This window comes from Bos mutus, chromosome 4 (genome assembly GCF_027580195.1).
Source record: "Bos mutus isolate GX-2022 chromosome 4, NWIPB_WYAK_1.1, whole genome shotgun sequence".
In the NCBI taxonomy this organism is placed as follows: Eukaryota; Metazoa; Chordata; class Mammalia; order Artiodactyla; family Bovidae; genus Bos; species Bos mutus.
In genome coordinates, this window is record NC_091620.1 from 93,471,324 (window position 1) to 93,489,153 (window position 17,830).

General features: G+C 38.6%; 1 protein-coding gene across 1 annotated transcript in view; it reads right to left on the minus strand.

The window, feature by feature from the left end:
- Positions 1–17,830, minus strand: part of LRRC72 (leucine rich repeat containing 72) — a 72,049-nt gene that overhangs the window by 37,569 nt on the left and 16,650 nt on the right. Inside the window, exons 3-4 of the mRNA XM_070368860.1 lie at positions 14,984–15,057; positions 1,062–1,131 (exon numbers count right to left, since the gene is read on the minus strand). Coding sequence (XP_070224961.1) covers positions 1,062–1,131; positions 14,984–15,057 — 144 coding nt within the window. The remainder of the gene's footprint in view (positions 1–1,061; positions 1,132–14,983; positions 15,058–17,830) is intronic.

A 17,830-nucleotide genomic window follows, 5' to 3' on the forward strand; every position in this document is an offset into this window, starting at 1 on the left:
GCAGGACAATGTGTGTGAGTTCTGGGGAATGCATGCAGGACCTTTGGAGGAATGTTGATCTAGGGCATTTTACAAAGGATCCTGCCCAAGAGGGCAGTTTGCCAAGGCGAGGAGATGCTCAGATGTAAGAACGACTGGGATACAAGGTTAGGGGAGGTCTGGAGTGGCCAGCAAAGAGGAATCAGAGTTGAAGAAACCTAGCAGAGGGGGTTTCTGAATAACCCAATGGGAGAAAAAAATAAACTCTGAACATTGTTAATACCAGTGGGTGCAAACTGAAAAAGAACTTTGCTTTTCCTTGGCTTTTCCACTGCCTCCGCACTTCTCCATTCCACACTAACTTGTGAAGGCTGGGGTAGAGATGCAAGGCCAGAAAACAACCAACCACATCCCTTGCTAATGAAGAAGGCAGATGGCCATCCGCAGTCAGCCCTAGCTGAATAAGAGAGGAGAGATGGGGGATGTGTCTCATATTCATCTCCACATTCTCATTTCTGAACTGAGCCTAAGACTGTAGCTTAAAATGGACTGAAAGCTCCTGGACTACAAAAGAGAGAGAGAAAAAAAAAGTCATGAGACTGCACAAGTTTTCTTCCAGGAAACTGGGAAGCAACAGCTTACACTGAACAATTTTGAAAGAACATGGGAGGAAAAAGTAAAGCTCCCATCTGACAACATCTCACAAATTGACCTATTCAATATGCATGTGTGCAAAGTCGCCTCAATTGTTTCTGGCTGTTAGCGACCCTGGGGACGGTAGCCCGCCAGGCTCCTCTGTCCATTAGGATTTTCCAGCCAAGAATACTGGAGTGGTAGCCATGCCCTCCTCCAGGGGATCTTCCCAACCCAGGGATCAAACCCACGTTTCTTAAGTCTTCAGTGTTGGCAGGCAGATTCTCTACCACTGGCGCTATACCACTTTGTATATACATATAGTTTCTTACCTATATTAAAATTAGGAGTATAAAATATTAATATTTTTAATGACCAGTTCTATTAAAACATGAAATTAAGATTGTAGTTTAATCATACAACCATGTAAAGATCAAATATCACACTACCTTGTTATGATGTAGCCATAAGTATTTTAATTTTTTAAACCTAGAAAGATCAATGACCTCTGTCAGCTCCCTAGAAAGGAAAAGAGAAAGTGAGTATTAGCAACAATTAATTTATTCATGTCTAAAGTTGCTTATATAGTATGACTTGGGGAGAATAGAAAAGGCCGCTTTCTGTCCTTTCAAAATTATTGTCACGTTTATACAGGCTAATTTCCTACATTCCACCTTTAAAACTTCATTCTTGGATTAAGATTTTTGTTAGCCAGTTAACGCAAATACTAAAAGGAGGAAATTTATCACATTAGTAGAATTTATACCTCATTATGACTGAATTTATTGGGACTTTCATTTTATTTTTTTTACATATTTTATTTTATTTTTTAACTTTACAATATTGTATTGGTTTTGCCATAGATCAACATGAATTTGCCACAGGTATACACGTGTTCCCCATCTTGAACCCTCCTCCCTCCCCGTACCATCCCTCTGGGTCGTCCCAGTGCACCAGCCCTAAGCATCCAGTATCGTGCATCGAACCTGGACTGGCAACTCGTTTCATATATGATATTATACATGTTTCAATGCCATTCTCCCAAATCACCCCACCCTCTCCCTCTCCCATGAGTCCGAAAGACTGTTCTATTTTAAAAGACTTCACTGAGGAGAGGCCAGAGGAACAAAAGTAAGAGCAGAAGACACCAGACTTAAGGTCAATGTGGGAAACAGCATCAGCTCCTGCTTCAACGCTGCCTACATGGTCTTTAGTTTGAGGTTGTCCAGATCTTGGCCAAACTGGATTTAAGACATGGAAACTGCAGGACCCAAAGAGGCAGAGAGTGAGTGAAGTGTTTTATTCTCCCATCATTGATTATCATATGTGTCTGTGCTAAGTCACTTCAGTCATGTCCAACTCTTGTGATCTCATGGACTGTAGCCCACCAGGCTTCTCTGTCCATGGGATTCTTTACCACTGAGTCACCAGAGAAGTCCATAATTTTTAATATTTTGCTACATTTATGTTCACTCTCTTATCTGTAGACACAATTTACCTATTTGCTAGTTGATAAGTTTCTTGGTGAATCGTTTGAAAATAAGTTGCAGACATGACTCCAGGGCTCTGATTCATAAATACTTCAGCACACACATCCCTCAAATAAGGACAGTCTCCTGCTTAACCACCATACCAATATCAAACCTAAGAAAATTAAAATTGAATTCAATGATATCATCTAATACACTGCTATTCATATTCAAATTGTTCCTGTTGTCCCTACATTTCTTTTATAGATTTTTTGCTTGTTTAAACCCAGAATTGCATCAACATTGATGCCCTGGTATAACCCATTTTCAGTTGGTATAACCCATTGTTTGTTGTTTAGTTGCTAAGTTGTGTCTGACTCTTTGTGATCCCATGGACTGCAGCATGCCAGGCTTCCCTGTCCTTCACTATCTCCCAGAGTCTGCTCAGATTCATGGCCATTGAGTTGGTGATGCCATCCAATGATCTCATCTTCTGCCTCCACCCCTTTTCCTCCTGCCCTCAATCTTTCCCAGCATCAGGGTCTTTTCCAACAAGTTGGCTTTTCCCATCAGGTGGCCAAAGTATTGGAGCTTCAGCTTCAGTATCAGTCTTTCCAATGAATATTCAGGGTTGATTTCCTTCAGGATTGACTGGTTTGATCTCCTTCCAATGAATATTCAGGGAAGTCCAGGTGACTCTCATGAGTCTCACAATATGAAGGCATCAATTCTTTGGCACTCAGCCTTCTTTATCATCCAACTCTCACATCCATACATGACTACTAGATAAACTATAGCTTTCACTATACAGACCTTTTTTTTGGCAAAGCCATCTCTTGCTTTTTAATATGCTATCTAACTTGGTCATAACTTTTCTTCCATGGAGCAAGTGTCTTTTAAGTTCATGGCTACAGTCACCATCAGCAGTGATTTTGGAGCCCAAGAAAATAAAATCTGTCACTCTTTTCACTTTTTCCCCATCTATTTGCCATGAAGTGATGGCACTGGATGTCATGATTTTAGTTTTTTGAATGTTGAGTTTTAAGCCAGATATTTCACTCTCCTCTTTCACCCTCATAAGAGGTTCTTTAGTTCCTCTTCATTTTCTGCCATTAGAATGGTATCATCTGCGTATCTGAAGTTGTTGATATTTCTCCCAGCAATCTTAATTCCAGCCTGTGGTTCATTCAGCACAGTACTTTGCATGATATACTCTGTATAATTCATTAGTCTTCCTAAATTAAAAATAGTCACCTTCTCTCCTTTATTGCCTTCAAACGTTTACTTTCTGAAGAGTCCAGGACAGTTGTCTGATAGAATTTCTCACATTCTTGATTGGTCTGATTGCTACCTCATGATTAAATTTAAGGTAGATCATTTTTTAACTACAACAGTGGTAATTACTACACATTAGGAGGCAAAATGATGCCACTTTGTCCCACTCTTTGTAAAGGTTGTGTGTTTGTGCTCAGTCACCAAGTCGTGATTAACACTTTGCAACCCCATGGATTGTAGCCCTACAGGCTCCTTTCTCCAAGGGAGTCTCCAGGTAAGAATACTGGAGTGGGCTGCCATGCCCACCTCCAAGGGATCTTCCTGATCCAGGGATCTCTTATGTCTCCTGCATTGGCAGGCAGATTCTTTACCACTGAGCCACCTGTTCACCCTATTGGTGAAGCTAAGTTCAGTGATTTGGCTAAGGCTGTATTTTCCAGTTTTCTTCATTGTGAAAGTATTTACATATTTTATCATTGAAAAGCAATATCTGGGGCAAAATTCTGAGTGATTTGACACTGGACATACTGCAAAATGATCACCAGATGAAATCCAGTTGCTTAAACCATACAAAGTTAATACAATATTATTAACTGTATTCTCATATATTCCATGCCCAACAAGTTTGTACCTCTTGATCAAGTTCACCTGTTTCATGCCCTACCTCCAAATCCCTCTCCCCTCTGGTAACTGCCAACCTGCAGAGAACAGATTGGTAGTTCTCAATAACTATTTATTCAATGGCTTTAGCTTTGATTAATAATATTGACCTGAATCAGTATGTTTGGGATTATGAAATGGTAATGTTTCTAATCCTCTCATTCTTTTTACATTTATTAGCTGGTACTTGGTAAAAAAAAAGATCCACTTCTCCCCTTTCTTTCTCTCATTCCTTCTCATCTTTATCCTTCTCAGATTTGAAGAGTTTTTCTTAATCTTTCATCAATTAAAAAAAATTATTCTCAGGTTATCCCAAACAGAAGGCTTTTCAAGTAGACCACCTTGTCCTTTTGACAGGTGCCATTAGTCTTCAAGAACTTCCCTGACACAACAAAATATTCTGGGTTCTTTCAAAGCAACTTGTAATATATTCATATACATAATGCATTCTCCTCTTTCACTGAAGATGTGCAGCTAATTTCGGACACTGACACACTTATTGCACTGGACAACAAGGCTGGTACGTCAGCTCCACTTTTTTTTCTGTGAAAAATAAAGCAGCCACTACATGGCAGCAGAGAAACTCAAGCCCCATTTAGAGTGTTTCTACAAGGATTCCCAGAAAAGTTATTTTCATATATTAATGCTATAAAATATCAACTTTGTCACATCACTGTCAAATTAATTTTCTTGTAATAGTTGTACTTACACTCTGCTATAGATAATATAATAAAATGGCTCACTTTTGAGGAGAATTTAGCTTAAGTCAGAACGGTTTATTTTGCATATAAATTTGTCCTAAATTAATAACAGGTTATTACATTTTAAAGTGAGGCTAGTGGAATCCTAGGGACAGGGGAGCCTGATGGGCTGCCGTCTATGGGGTCGCACAGAGTTGGATACGACTGAAGTGACTTAGCAGCAGCAGCAGCAGTGGAAGACAATGATACAAACTCTACTACTGGAGACGGTCCTAAGATGGCAGAGGAATAGGACGGGGAGACCACTTTCTCCCCCACAAATTCATCAAAAGAACATTTGAGCACTGAGTAAATTCCACAAAACAACTTCTGAATGCTGGCAGAGGACATCAGGCACCCAGAAAAGCAGCCTATTGTCTTTGAAAGGAGGTAGGAAAAAGTATAAAAGACAAAAAGAGAGACAAAAGAGGTAGGGACAGAGGTCCTGGGAAGGGAGTCTTAAAAAAGAGAGAAGTTTCTACCAGGAAACACTCTCACTGATGAGTCTGTGGTGAGCCTTGGAACCACAGAGGGCAACATAATTGGGAGGAAAAATAAATAAATAATTAAAACCCACAGATTACCTGCCCAACGGTAACTCCCCAGCGGAGAAGCAGCGCAGACGCCTGCATCCGCCACTAGCAAGCTGGGGCTGGGCAGGGAGGCGTGGGCTGCTTTGCTTAGAGTAAGGACAGGGCCTGAATGCCCCAAGGGCAATCTGAGGGAACTAACTTGGGCTAGCAAACCAGACTGTGGGATAGCTACCATGCGAAAAGCCCTAACCTAAGAAGGCAATGGCACCCCACTCCATCAGCAAGACACCGTCAGGCCCTCCCACAGAAAAAAAGACTGAGCAGAGCTAGCCGGCTGCAGTCCGGCCCATCCCCCACAGGAGACAGGCAGGCGAGGGCAGCCAGAGCCAGAAGGGGGCAATCGCAGCCCCAGAGAGGCATTATCTACCAAACTGTAAGCAGGTTTCATCGCTAACCAAGACTTCTTGGGATTCTGGACGGTCAGCATCCACCTGAGAAGGTGCGCCCATTGTACACCCAGAAAACCAATTGGCAGGGACAGGGGAGGCACTAAGTCACAGCGACTGTGCTTGCCAAACATCTGGTCACCTGAGCTGCTCGGATCTGGGAAGGGCACAAAACGCAGGCCCAACCCAGTCTGCGCCTCTGAGGACTACCCGAGTACCTGAAACTGAACGGCTTAGACCTGGGAGGTGCGTGCAGCCCAGGGCCGGCCTCGGAGGGTTCCTGGTAGAGCAACCTAGAGCCTGAACAGTGTGGGCAGGGAGGGCACATGCGCCATGAGCGGGGGCAGGCCCAGTGTGGCTGAGACACTGCAAACACACGCCAGTGTTATTTGTTTGCAGGGTCCCTCCCTCCCCACAGCGCAACTGAACTGCTGCTGCTGCTGCTAAGTCGCTTCAGTCATGTCCGACTCTGTGGGACCCCATAGAGGGCGGCCCACCAGGCTCCCCCGTCCCTGGGATTCTCCAGGCAAGAACACTGGAGTGAGTTGCCATTTCCTTCTCCAATGCGTGAAAGGGAAAAGTGAAAGTGAAGTCGCTCTGTCGTGTCCGACTCTTCGTGACCCCATGGTCTGCAGCCTACCAGGCTCCTCCGTCCATGGGATTTTCAAGGGTACTGGAGTGGGGTGTCTTTGTGAGCCTAAAAAAGTGTCCACCACCGCCCCCTTGTGTCAGGGTGGAAATTAGACACTGAAGAGACCAGCAAACAGAAGCAGCTAAAACAGAGGGAACCTCCTTGAAAGTGACAGGTGCAACAGATTAAAACCCTGTAGTTAGTACTGACTGCATAGGAAGGGGCCTATAGATCTTGAGAAATATAAGCCGGATCAAGGAAATATCCGAAAATGAACTGACCCACACTGCCCACAACACCACCAGAGAAAGTCCTGGATATATTTTTACTATTTTTACTAGTATTCTTTAATTAAAAAAAAAAAAAATTTTTTTTAAATTTTAAGTCCTTTATTATGCCTATAATTTTCATTTTTATAACCTACTATTACTTTGCAAAAAAAAAAAAAAGAGACCCTATTTTTAAAGCAAACTTCATATATATATATTTTTTTTTTTTAATAATTTTTGTGATTTTTTTTTTTTTGTTAATATTGTATTTTTGAAAATCCAACTTCTACTCTAGACTTTTAATCTTTGCTTTTTGGTATTTGTTATCAATTTTGTACCTTTAAGAACCCAATCTTCAGTACCCATTTTTACTGGGAACAAGATTACTGGCTTGACCGCTCTCTCCCCCTTTGGACTCTCCTTTTTCTCCACCAGGTCGCCTCTATATGCTCCCTCCCCCTTCTCTTCTCTACCCAACTCTGTGAATCTCTTTGTGTGTTCCAGACTGTGGAGAACACTTAGGGAACTGATTACTGGCTGGATCTGTCTCCCTCATTTTGATTCCCCCCTTTATCCTCCTGGCCACCTCTGTCTCCTTCCTCCCTCTTCTCTTCTCTGTATAACTCCGTGAACATCTCTGAGTGGTCTAAACTGTGGAGCGCACATAAGGAAGTGATTACTAGCTAGCTTGCTCTCTTCTCTTTTGATTCCACCTCATCTCATCCTGGTCACCTCTATCTCCCGCCTCCCTCTTCTCTTCTCCATGTAGCTCTGTGAACCTCTCTGGGTGTCCCTCACTGTGGAGAAACTTTTCATCTTTAACCTAGAGGTTTTATCAATGGTGCTGTATAGATGGAGAAGCCTTGAGGCTACTGTAAAAATAAGACTGAAAACCAGAAGCAGGAGTCTTAAGTCCAAATTCTGAGAACACCAGAGAACTCCTGACTCCAGGGAACATTAATTGACAGGAGCTCATCAAACATCTCCATACCTACACTGAATCCAAGCACCCCCAAGGGCCAACAAGTTCCAGAGCAAGACATACCATGCAAATTCTCCAGCAACACAGGAACACAGCCCTCAGCTTCAATATACAGGCTGCCCGAAGTCACTCCAAAACCATTGACATCTCATAACTCATTACTGGACACTTCATTGCACTCCAGAGAGAAGAAATCCAGCTCCACCCACCAGAACACCGACATAAGCTTCCCTAACCAGGAAACCTTGACAAGCCACCCGTGAAACCCCACCCACAGCAAGGAAACTCCACAATAAAGAGAACTCCACAAACTGCCAGAATACAGAAAGGCCACCCCAAACACAGAAATATAAACAAGATGAAGAGACAGAGGAATACCCAGCAGGTAAAGGAACAGGATAAATGCCCACCAAACCAAACAAAAGAGGAAGAGATAGGGAATCTACTTGATAAAGAATTCAGAATAATGATAGTGAAAATGATCCAAAATCTTGAAATCAAAATGGAATCACAGATAAATAATCTGGAGACAAGGATTGACAAGATGCAAGAAAGGTTTAACAAGGACCTAGAAGAAATAAAAAAGAGTCAATATATAATGAATAATGCAATAATTGAGATCAAAAACACTCTGGAGGGAACAAATAGTAGAATAACGGAGGCAGAAGATAGGATTAGTGAGGTAGAAGATAGAATGGTAGAAATAAATGAATCAGAGAGGAAAAAAGAAAAACAAATAAAAAGAAATGAGGACAATCTCAGAGACCTCTGGGACAATGTTAAACACCCTAACATTCGAATCATAGGAGTCCCAGAAGAAGAAGACAAAAAGAAAGACCATGAGAAAATACTTGAGGAGATAATAGTTGAAAACTTCCCTTAAATGGGGAAGGAAATAATCACCCAAGTCCAAGAAACCCAGAGAATCCCAAATAAGATAAACCCAAGGCAAAACACCACAAGGCACATATTAATCAAATTAACAAAGATCAAACACAAAGAACAAAGATAAAAAGCAGCAAGGGAAAAACAACAAATAACACACAAGGGGATTCCCATAAGGATAACAGCTGATCTTTCAATAGAAACTCTTCAGGCCAGGAGAGAATGGCAGGACATACTTAAAGTGATGAAAGAAAATAACCTACAGCCCAGATTACTGTATCCAGCAAGGATCTCATTCAAATATGAAGGAGAAATCAAAGGTTTTACAGACAAGCAAAAGCTGAGAGAATTCAGCACCACCAAATCAGCTATCCAACAAATGCTGAAGGATCTTCTCTAGATAGGAAACACAAAAAGGGTGTATAAGCTCGAACCCAAAATAATAAAGAAAATGGCAACGGGATCATACTTATCAATAATTACCTTAAACATAAATGGGTTGAATGCCCCAACTAAAAGACTGGCTGAATGGATACAAAAATAATATCCCTATATATGTTGTCTACAAGAGACCCACCTCAAAACAAGGGACACATACAGACTGAAAGTGAAAGGCTGGGAAAAGATATTTGATGCAAATAGAGACCAAAAGAAAGCAGGAGTAGCAATACTCATATCAGATAAAATAGACTTTAAAACAAAGTCTGTGAAAAGAGACAAAGAAGGACACTACATAATGATCAAAGGATCAATCCAAGAAGAAGACATAACAATTATAAATATTATGCACCCAACATAGGAGCACCACAATATGTAAGACAAATGCTAACAAGTATGAAAGGGGAAATTAACAATAACACAATAATAGTGGGAGACTTTAATGCTCCACTCACACCTATGGATAGATCAACTAAACAGAAAATTGACAAGGAAACACAAACTTTAAATGATACAATAGACCAGTTAGACCTAATTGATTTCAATAGGACATTTAACCCCAAAACAATGAATTTCACCTTTTTCTCAAGCGCACATGGAACCTTCTCCAGGATAGATCACATCCTGGGCCATAAATCTAGGCTTGGTAAATTCAAAAAACTTGAAATCATCCCAAGCATATTTTCTGACCATAATGCAGTAAGATTAGATCTCAGTTACAGGAGAAAAGCTATTAAAAATTCCAACATATGGAGGCTGAACAACACGCTGCTGAATAACCAACAAATCACAGAAGAAATCAAGAAAGAAATCAAAATTTGCATAGAAATGAATGAAAATGAAAACACAACAACCCAAAACCTGTGGGACACTGTAAAAGCAGTGCTAAGGGGAAGGTTCATAGCAATACAGGGATACCTCAAGAAACAAGAAAAAAGTCAAATAACCTAACTCTACACCTAAAGCAACTAGAAAAGGAAGAAATGAAGAATCCCAGGGTTAGTAGAAGGAAAGAAATCTTAAAAATTAGGGCAGAAATAAATGCAAAAGAAACAAAAGAGACTATAGCAAAAATTAACAAAGCCAAAAGCTCGTTCTTTGACAAGATAAGTACAATTGACAAACCATTATCCAGACTCATCAAGAAACAAAGGGAGAAAAATCAAATCAATAAAATTAGAAATGAAAATGGAGAGATCACAACAGACAACACAGAAATACAAAGGAAAATAAGAGACTACTATCAGCAATTATAGGCCAATAAAATGGACAACTTGGAAGAAATGGACAAATTCTTAGAAAAGTACAACTTTCCAAAACTGAACCAAACCAGGAAGAAATAGAAAATTTTAACAGACCCATCACAAGCATGGAAATTGAAACTGTAATCAGAAATCTTCCAGCAAACAAAAGCCCAGGTCCAGACGGCTTCACAGCTGAATTCTACCAAAAATTTAGAGAAGAGCTAACACCTAGCCTACTCAGACTCTTCCAGAAAATTGCAGAGGAAGGTAAACTTCCAAACTCATTCTATGAGGCCACCATCACCCTAATACCAAAACCTGACAAAGATGCCACAAAAAAAGAAAACTACAGGCCAATATCACTGATGAACATAGATGCAAAAATCCTTAACACAATTCTAGCAATCAGAATCCAACAACACATGAAAAAGATCATACATCATGACCAAGTGGGGTTTATCCCAGGGATGCAAGGATTCTTCAATATCCACAAATCAATCAATGTAATACACCATATTAACAAATTGAAAAATAAAAGCCATATGATTATCTAAATAGATGCAGAGAAAGCCTTTGACACAATTCAACATCCATTTATGATAAAAACTCTCCAGAAGGCAGGCATAGAAGGAACATATGGCGGGATGGCATCACTGAGTCGATGGACATGAGTCTGAGTGAACTCCGGGAGTTGGTGATGGACAGGGAGGCCTGGCGTGCTACGATTCATGGGGTCGCAAAGAGTCAGACATGACTGAGCGACTGATCTGATCTGATATATGACCAACCCACAGCAAACATTATCCTCAATGGTCAAAAATTGAAAGCATTTCCCCTAAAGTCAGGAACAAGACAAAGGTGCCCGCTCTCACCACTACTATTCAACATAGTTTTGGAAGTTTTGGCCACAGCAATCAGAGCAGAAAAAGAAATAAAAGGAATCCAAATTGGAAAAGAAGAAGTAAAACTCTCACTGTGTGCAGATGACATGATCCTCTACATAAAAAACCCTAAAGACTCCACCAGAAAATCACTAGAGCTAATCAATGAATGTAATAAAGTTGCAGGATATAAAATCAACACACAGAAATCCCTTGCATTCCTATACACTAATAATGAGAAAATAGAAAGAGAAATTAAGGAAACAATTCCATTCACCATTGCAATGAAAAAAATAAAATATTTAGGAATATATCTACCTTAAAAAAAAAAAAAAAGGAATATATCTACCTAAAGAAACAAAAGACCTATATATAGAAAACTATAAAACACTGGTGAAAGAAATCAAAGAGGACACTAATAGATGGAGAAATATACCACGTTCATGGATCAGAAGAATCAATATAGTGAAAATGAGTATACTACCCAAAGCAATCTATAGATTCAATGCAATCCCTATCAAGCTACCAATGGTATTTTTCACAGAGCTAAAACAAATAATTTCACAATTTGTATGGAAATACAAAAAACCTCGAATAGCCAAAAGAAATGTTGAGAAAGAAGAATGGAACTGGAGGAATCAATCTGCCTGATTTCAGGCTCTACTACAAAGCCACAGTCATCAAGACAGTATGGTACTGGAACAAAGACAGAAATATAGATCAATGAAACAAAGTAGAAAGTCTAGAGATAATCCACGCACCTATGGACACCTTATCTTTGACAAAGGAGGCAAGAATATACAATGGAGAAAAGACAATCTCTTTAACAGGTGGTGCTGGGAAAACTGGTCAACCACTTGTAAAAGAATGAAACTAGAACACTTTTTAACACCATACACAAAAATAAACTCAAACTGGATTAAAGATCTAAACATAAGACTAGAAACTATAAAACTCTTAGAGGAGAACATAGGCAAAACACTCTCCAACATAAATCACAGCAGGATCCTCTATGACCCACCTCCCAGAATATTGGAAATAAAAGCAAAAATAAACAAATGGGATGTAATTAAAATTAAAAGCTTCTGTACAACAAAGGAAACTCTAAGCAAGGTGAAAAGACAGCCTTCAGAATGGGAGAAAATAATAGCAGATGAAGCAATTGACTCAGAATTAATCTCAAAAATATACAAGCAACTCCTGCAGCTCAATTCCAGAAAAATAAATGACCCAATCAAAAAATGGGCCAAAGAACTAAACAGACATTTCTCTAAAGAAGACATACAGATGGCTAACAAACACATGAAACGATGTTCAACATCACTCATTATCAGAGAAATGCAAATCAAAACCACAATGAGATACCATTTCACACCAGTCAGAATGGCTGCTATCCAAAAGTCTACAAGCAATAAATGCTGGAGAGGGTGTGGTGAAATGGGAACCCTCTTACACTGCTGGTGGGAATGCAAACTAGTACAGCCACTATGGAGAACAGTGTGGAGATTCCTTAAAAAACTGGAAATAGAACGACCATATGACCCAGCAATCCCACTGCTGGGCATACACACTGAGGAAACCAGAATTGAAAGAGACATGTGTACCCCAATGTTCATCACAGCACTGTTTGTAATAGCCAGGACATGGAAGCAACCTAGATGTCCATCAGCAGATGAATGGATAAGAAAGCTGTGGTACATATACACAGTGGAGTATTCAGTTAAGTTCAGTTCAGTTCAGTTGCTCAGTTGTGTCCGACTCTTTGCGACCCCCATGAATCGCGGCAACTCAGCCATTAAAAAGAATAGATTTGAATCAGTTCTAATGAGGTGGATGAAACTGGAGCCTGTTATACAGAGTGAAGTAAGTCAGAAAGAAAAATACCAATACAGTATACTAACGCATATATATGGAATTTAGAATGATGGTAACAATAACCCTGTAAACGAGACAGCAAAAGAGACACAGATGTATAGAACAGTCTTTTGGACTCTATGGGAGAGGGCAAGGGTGGGATGATTTGGGAGAATGGCATTGAAACATGTATATCATATGTGAAACAACTCACCAGTCCAGGTTTGATGCATGATACAGGATGCTCGGGGCTGGTGCACTGGGATGACCCAGAAGGATGGGATGGGAGGGAGATGGGAGGGGGGTTCAGAATGGGGAACACATGTACACCTGTGGCGGATTCATGTTGATGTATGGAAAAACCAATACAATATTTTAAAGTAAAAAAAAATTAAAAAAAAAAAGAAAGAAATTCGACTACTATTGATGACAATGACTCATGCTGACAATGATACATTAACTCTGTTGTTACAGTATATGTTCTCCATGATTTCTCAAGGAAACATGGATATGATCCTTTCCATTTTCCAAGCACAACAAAGACTTAGGCAAATAACCTAATTTACCCAGTTTATTGGCATCTGGACTGTGAAACATTTTTTGTACCTAGATGTATTAAATGATAACTTAGTATTCTGAGGATATAAAATGTATTATCCTTGAATTGAGAAGACCACTAATTATCCACTGTCAGAAAATCAATATTTCCTTTTTGCTACTGTTTTAAAGCATTTCTTATTGTTATCTACTTATCCTAATGATCAATAGTATACAGTTGTTAAGATCATGAAAGGCTTAGAGATGCAATCTTTTGAAGACAAAAAAAATATTTATTGTTATTGTAAAACAAACTGGTCTATAGAGAGGATCAAAGTATGACCTTAAGTTTGTCAGAATTGCCTATCATACTTGCTCCATTCTAAAAAGTTTATTTTTAAAAATCTTAAATTTATTAGCTATTTATTCTCTTACCACTAAGAAATTCAGGGTCATTACAAAGATAACTATTATTCATGGCACTAATGAACTAGAACATATTAATATTTATCAAAATAAATACGTTTATTAATAAAGGATTTCCTCAAATCACCAGGGAAAAAGTGATTAACTTCATTGATAAAGTAGGACATTTTCTTTAAAAAGTAGCTAAGTTCTGAATATTAAGTACAAGTAGAAATATGATAAGCCTCTTTTCTACATAGGCATCACTGGTGCAGTAGTAAAACCTGTGCTGTCAGCATCCAATTGAACACATACTCTGTCTTCCACCTGGGCTCTACCTCAGGCACTGTGACTTGCTCTGAAGAAGAAGTTGGGAGCCGCGTTAGGCATTACTGACAGACTCACTTTGCTGCCTGCCACGTTGAGAAGTTAGAGTGGAATGAAAGGAAATTGTAACATAAGGCAGAAGTTTTCCTACTTACCAGTAAAGTTAGTATGAAGGTTATTGGGTAGTGGTTATAGTATAATAGGGGCTATCATTTTAGTACAGTGCTATAATGAGTCATTATCCTTTAATCACAGTAGTAATATTAACTGCACTAATGCTGATTGTTTACTGTGTACCAGACCCTTCCCTACTCTCAACTAACTCACTTAATCTTCACAATGACCCTGTGAAACAGGTAGTACTGTTATATGTAGGCAATAGGTTTGCCAGATAAAATACAGGATCCACAGTTACATGTGCATTTCAGAGAAACAACAAATGTCCCAATGTGATGTGGGGCATATTTATGCTAAAAGACTTATATTCATTTGTTTCTCTGAAATGCACATGTAACTGGTATTCTACATTTATATTGGCTAAACTGACAGCCCTAATAGGTTTATGACATGCCCAGGATCATCTAGTTGGAAGAGACAGAACTGGGATTCCAACTCAGCCTGACTCCATAATCTTTGTTTTTATCCATTTCAGGATCCTGCCTCTCCAATAGAGACTGTGAATGCCAAAAACCATGTGAAAGCCAGTCCACACAAGGGGAAAACAAGGGAAGAGAACATTTGAATCTATAAAACATAACATGATGCCCTTCTCTTTCTTACATAAAGTACACTTACTTTTGAGAAAGAAACAGCTCAAAGACATCAGCATCCTTCTTGTGGCCACATATCTTTAGCTGCTCTTCAATTGCCTGATAACATATAATTAATCTGTCAAGCCACATTCCACTGAGCAAAAATACTGAGACATTTGCAGTCAATAACAATAATGTCTACAAAAAGATCAAAAGAAAGGTGAATATGGAGGCAACTACTCTAAACTGATAAATTCCAACACTACAATTCAACATTACTTAATCATTTTTGTGGTTGAATTTCATTATCCTTAATCCCGGGCACAGATGTGTAAATAAATTTTAATCAAGAGAAAAAAAATGTGCATGTGTGCTTATATACCAAAAACAAGCTTTTTATTCTCCATGAGGAAGAGTAATTTGGTCTTTAAATATCTGTAAATATTCCTTTATTTTAAGCATGAAGGACTGATATTTGGTAGGATTTCCATTTTTACAGAAGACAGTGTCAAGGCTGGAGATGGAGGGAGTATAATGCACCCTATAAGTTCTCGATGTCGGACAAATGAATGAATGAGTGTATGAATGTTATTTTTTTTCCTCTGCAAAGAAATAGTGTCTTCATGTTTTGAGAATTACTAATATACTTGGACCATGGGAATTTTTGGTGGAGAAGAAGCAATTTTTATTCCCATAGGTTTTTTGTTTGAAAATACATATCCAACAACAGCTATTTCACTGCTTTGCTTTTTCTTCTTAAGATCCTTTACTAAATTACCAAATAACATTTATAGGCCATGTAGCCTAAGATGATATGGAAAAATTAAAGACCGTCTATAATTTGTCAATGAAGGAGTAAAGCTAACAAGACACAGCAGAAGTGGAAAGTATAATCATTGCACTTCTGGAATCTGACAAACACTGTAATTATCAGGGTCAAAGCAATCACCAAATTTCAGAAATTTCAACCTGAATTTGTTGTGGGTGGTGAGGTTATACTGTCAGGAAGTGATTTATGGATTTTTGACATTGGTTTTGTTACCTAGTAGGGGACATGAAAAAGTTAGATTTAATGGGATGAACAAGTATCTAGAGGTGAGGAAGACAGATATCCCAGGGATGGAGAACAGCTGCTAATTTATACCCCAAACTTTCTTTGTGACCCTGTTACACAAGTTGGATCTTGGGGCTTGGAGAATTTATTGGTTCAGGTGTAGGCCTTTTCCATTAGGGTATTTTTTGACCATGATAAATGAGCTGAATTTGGAGTTTAGAAAAACCCATTAGACATCCACATCTGGGTATTTTAATTTAAACATCAAAACCATCAGCTTGTACTAAACACAGTCAATCTCAGTTTTGCCAAAGTGTTTTGAATGTTAAGGCTTAGTCAAAGTATAATTAAAATTTTGCAGCTACCTTTTAAAATTGCAAGCTGGCTTCTAACTTAATCCCACAGTTTCACATCTAACACTCAGAAATACATCAGTACATACACACACAAGCAAAATGTGAATATCATTGCTCATCTCATACATACATTGTCTGTAGTTGTGAAATATGCCCAATTAATTGGAATAGGGGTTATAGTAAGATGCAACTTCACAGTAGGACATATGCAATAGCTTAAAAACAGAGAGAGATGGATATCTAGACCTAAAAAATATATCCAAAATATATTTTTAAGTAAAAATGCCATTGGCAGTATAATATTTATATATGTAACAATATTTTTGTTACTAACGACATTTATATGCACACAAAATGCACACACTCCAAACCATTAACCAGTTATTACTTGAGATTATAAGGGACTGTCACTTTTTGGAAATTCATTTTTCAATAATGTTTGAATATTTTATGACATTAACTTAGTAATCAGAAATTAGTATACATTCTGAACATTTTACCCATGGAATGAATATTTCAAGACTTAAATTTTGAAAATAAAAAGATGAAAAAGGGAAATTTAAACTCACAATATGTAAATCACTGATGTAATTAATTATTCATTTACACAGCTCTTTATCATGGCATACTTCCTTCCAAGCAAAACTTTCATAAGAATCTGGTAACACCAAAGTGTCAAAATGCCAAAGAACTCGAAAATGTGCCAAGAAGTTTCAAGTTTCAGTGAATCTGTGGTGGAACAGTTCCAGTTCCCAATCAACAAACAACTTCACTGGCAGCATATTCCTTTCATCTACAGAGACACAAGAATTCTTTCCCTGAACTGTTTTTTTTTTTTTTTAATTGTGGTAATATATACATAATGTGGAATTTACTATTTTAACTGTACATTTTTGTGGTATTAAGTGCATTCACATTGCTGTGCAGCCATCACCACCATTCATTTTCAGAAGTTTTTCATCTATCTCAAATGAACTTCTGTACCCACTATACACTGCCTCTTCATTTCTTTCCCTCTCTCCCCTGTTCCTGACACTCACCCTTCTACTTTCAGTCTCCATAAATTTGACTACTCTAAGTACCTTATATAAATGGAAGCATGCAGCATTTGTCTCTTTGTGACTGGCTTATTTCGATTAGCATAATGTCTTCAAGAATTACCTAGGTGTAGTGTGTCAAGATTTACTTCCTTTTAAGGCTGAATAATATTCCATTGTATGTGTATACCACATTTGGTTTTTCCATTTAGCTATCAGTGGACACTTGGGTTGCTTCTACTTTTTGGCTGTTGTGAATAATGGTTCTATGAATATGGGTGTACAAATATCTGAGACCCTGTTTACACTTCATTTGAGTATATATTAATACTCAGAAGTGGAATTGCTGGATAACATGATAATTGTATGTTTAACTTTTTGAGGAATTGCCATACTATTTTTTACTATAGCTGCACACAACAGCATACTTTTACATGAACATT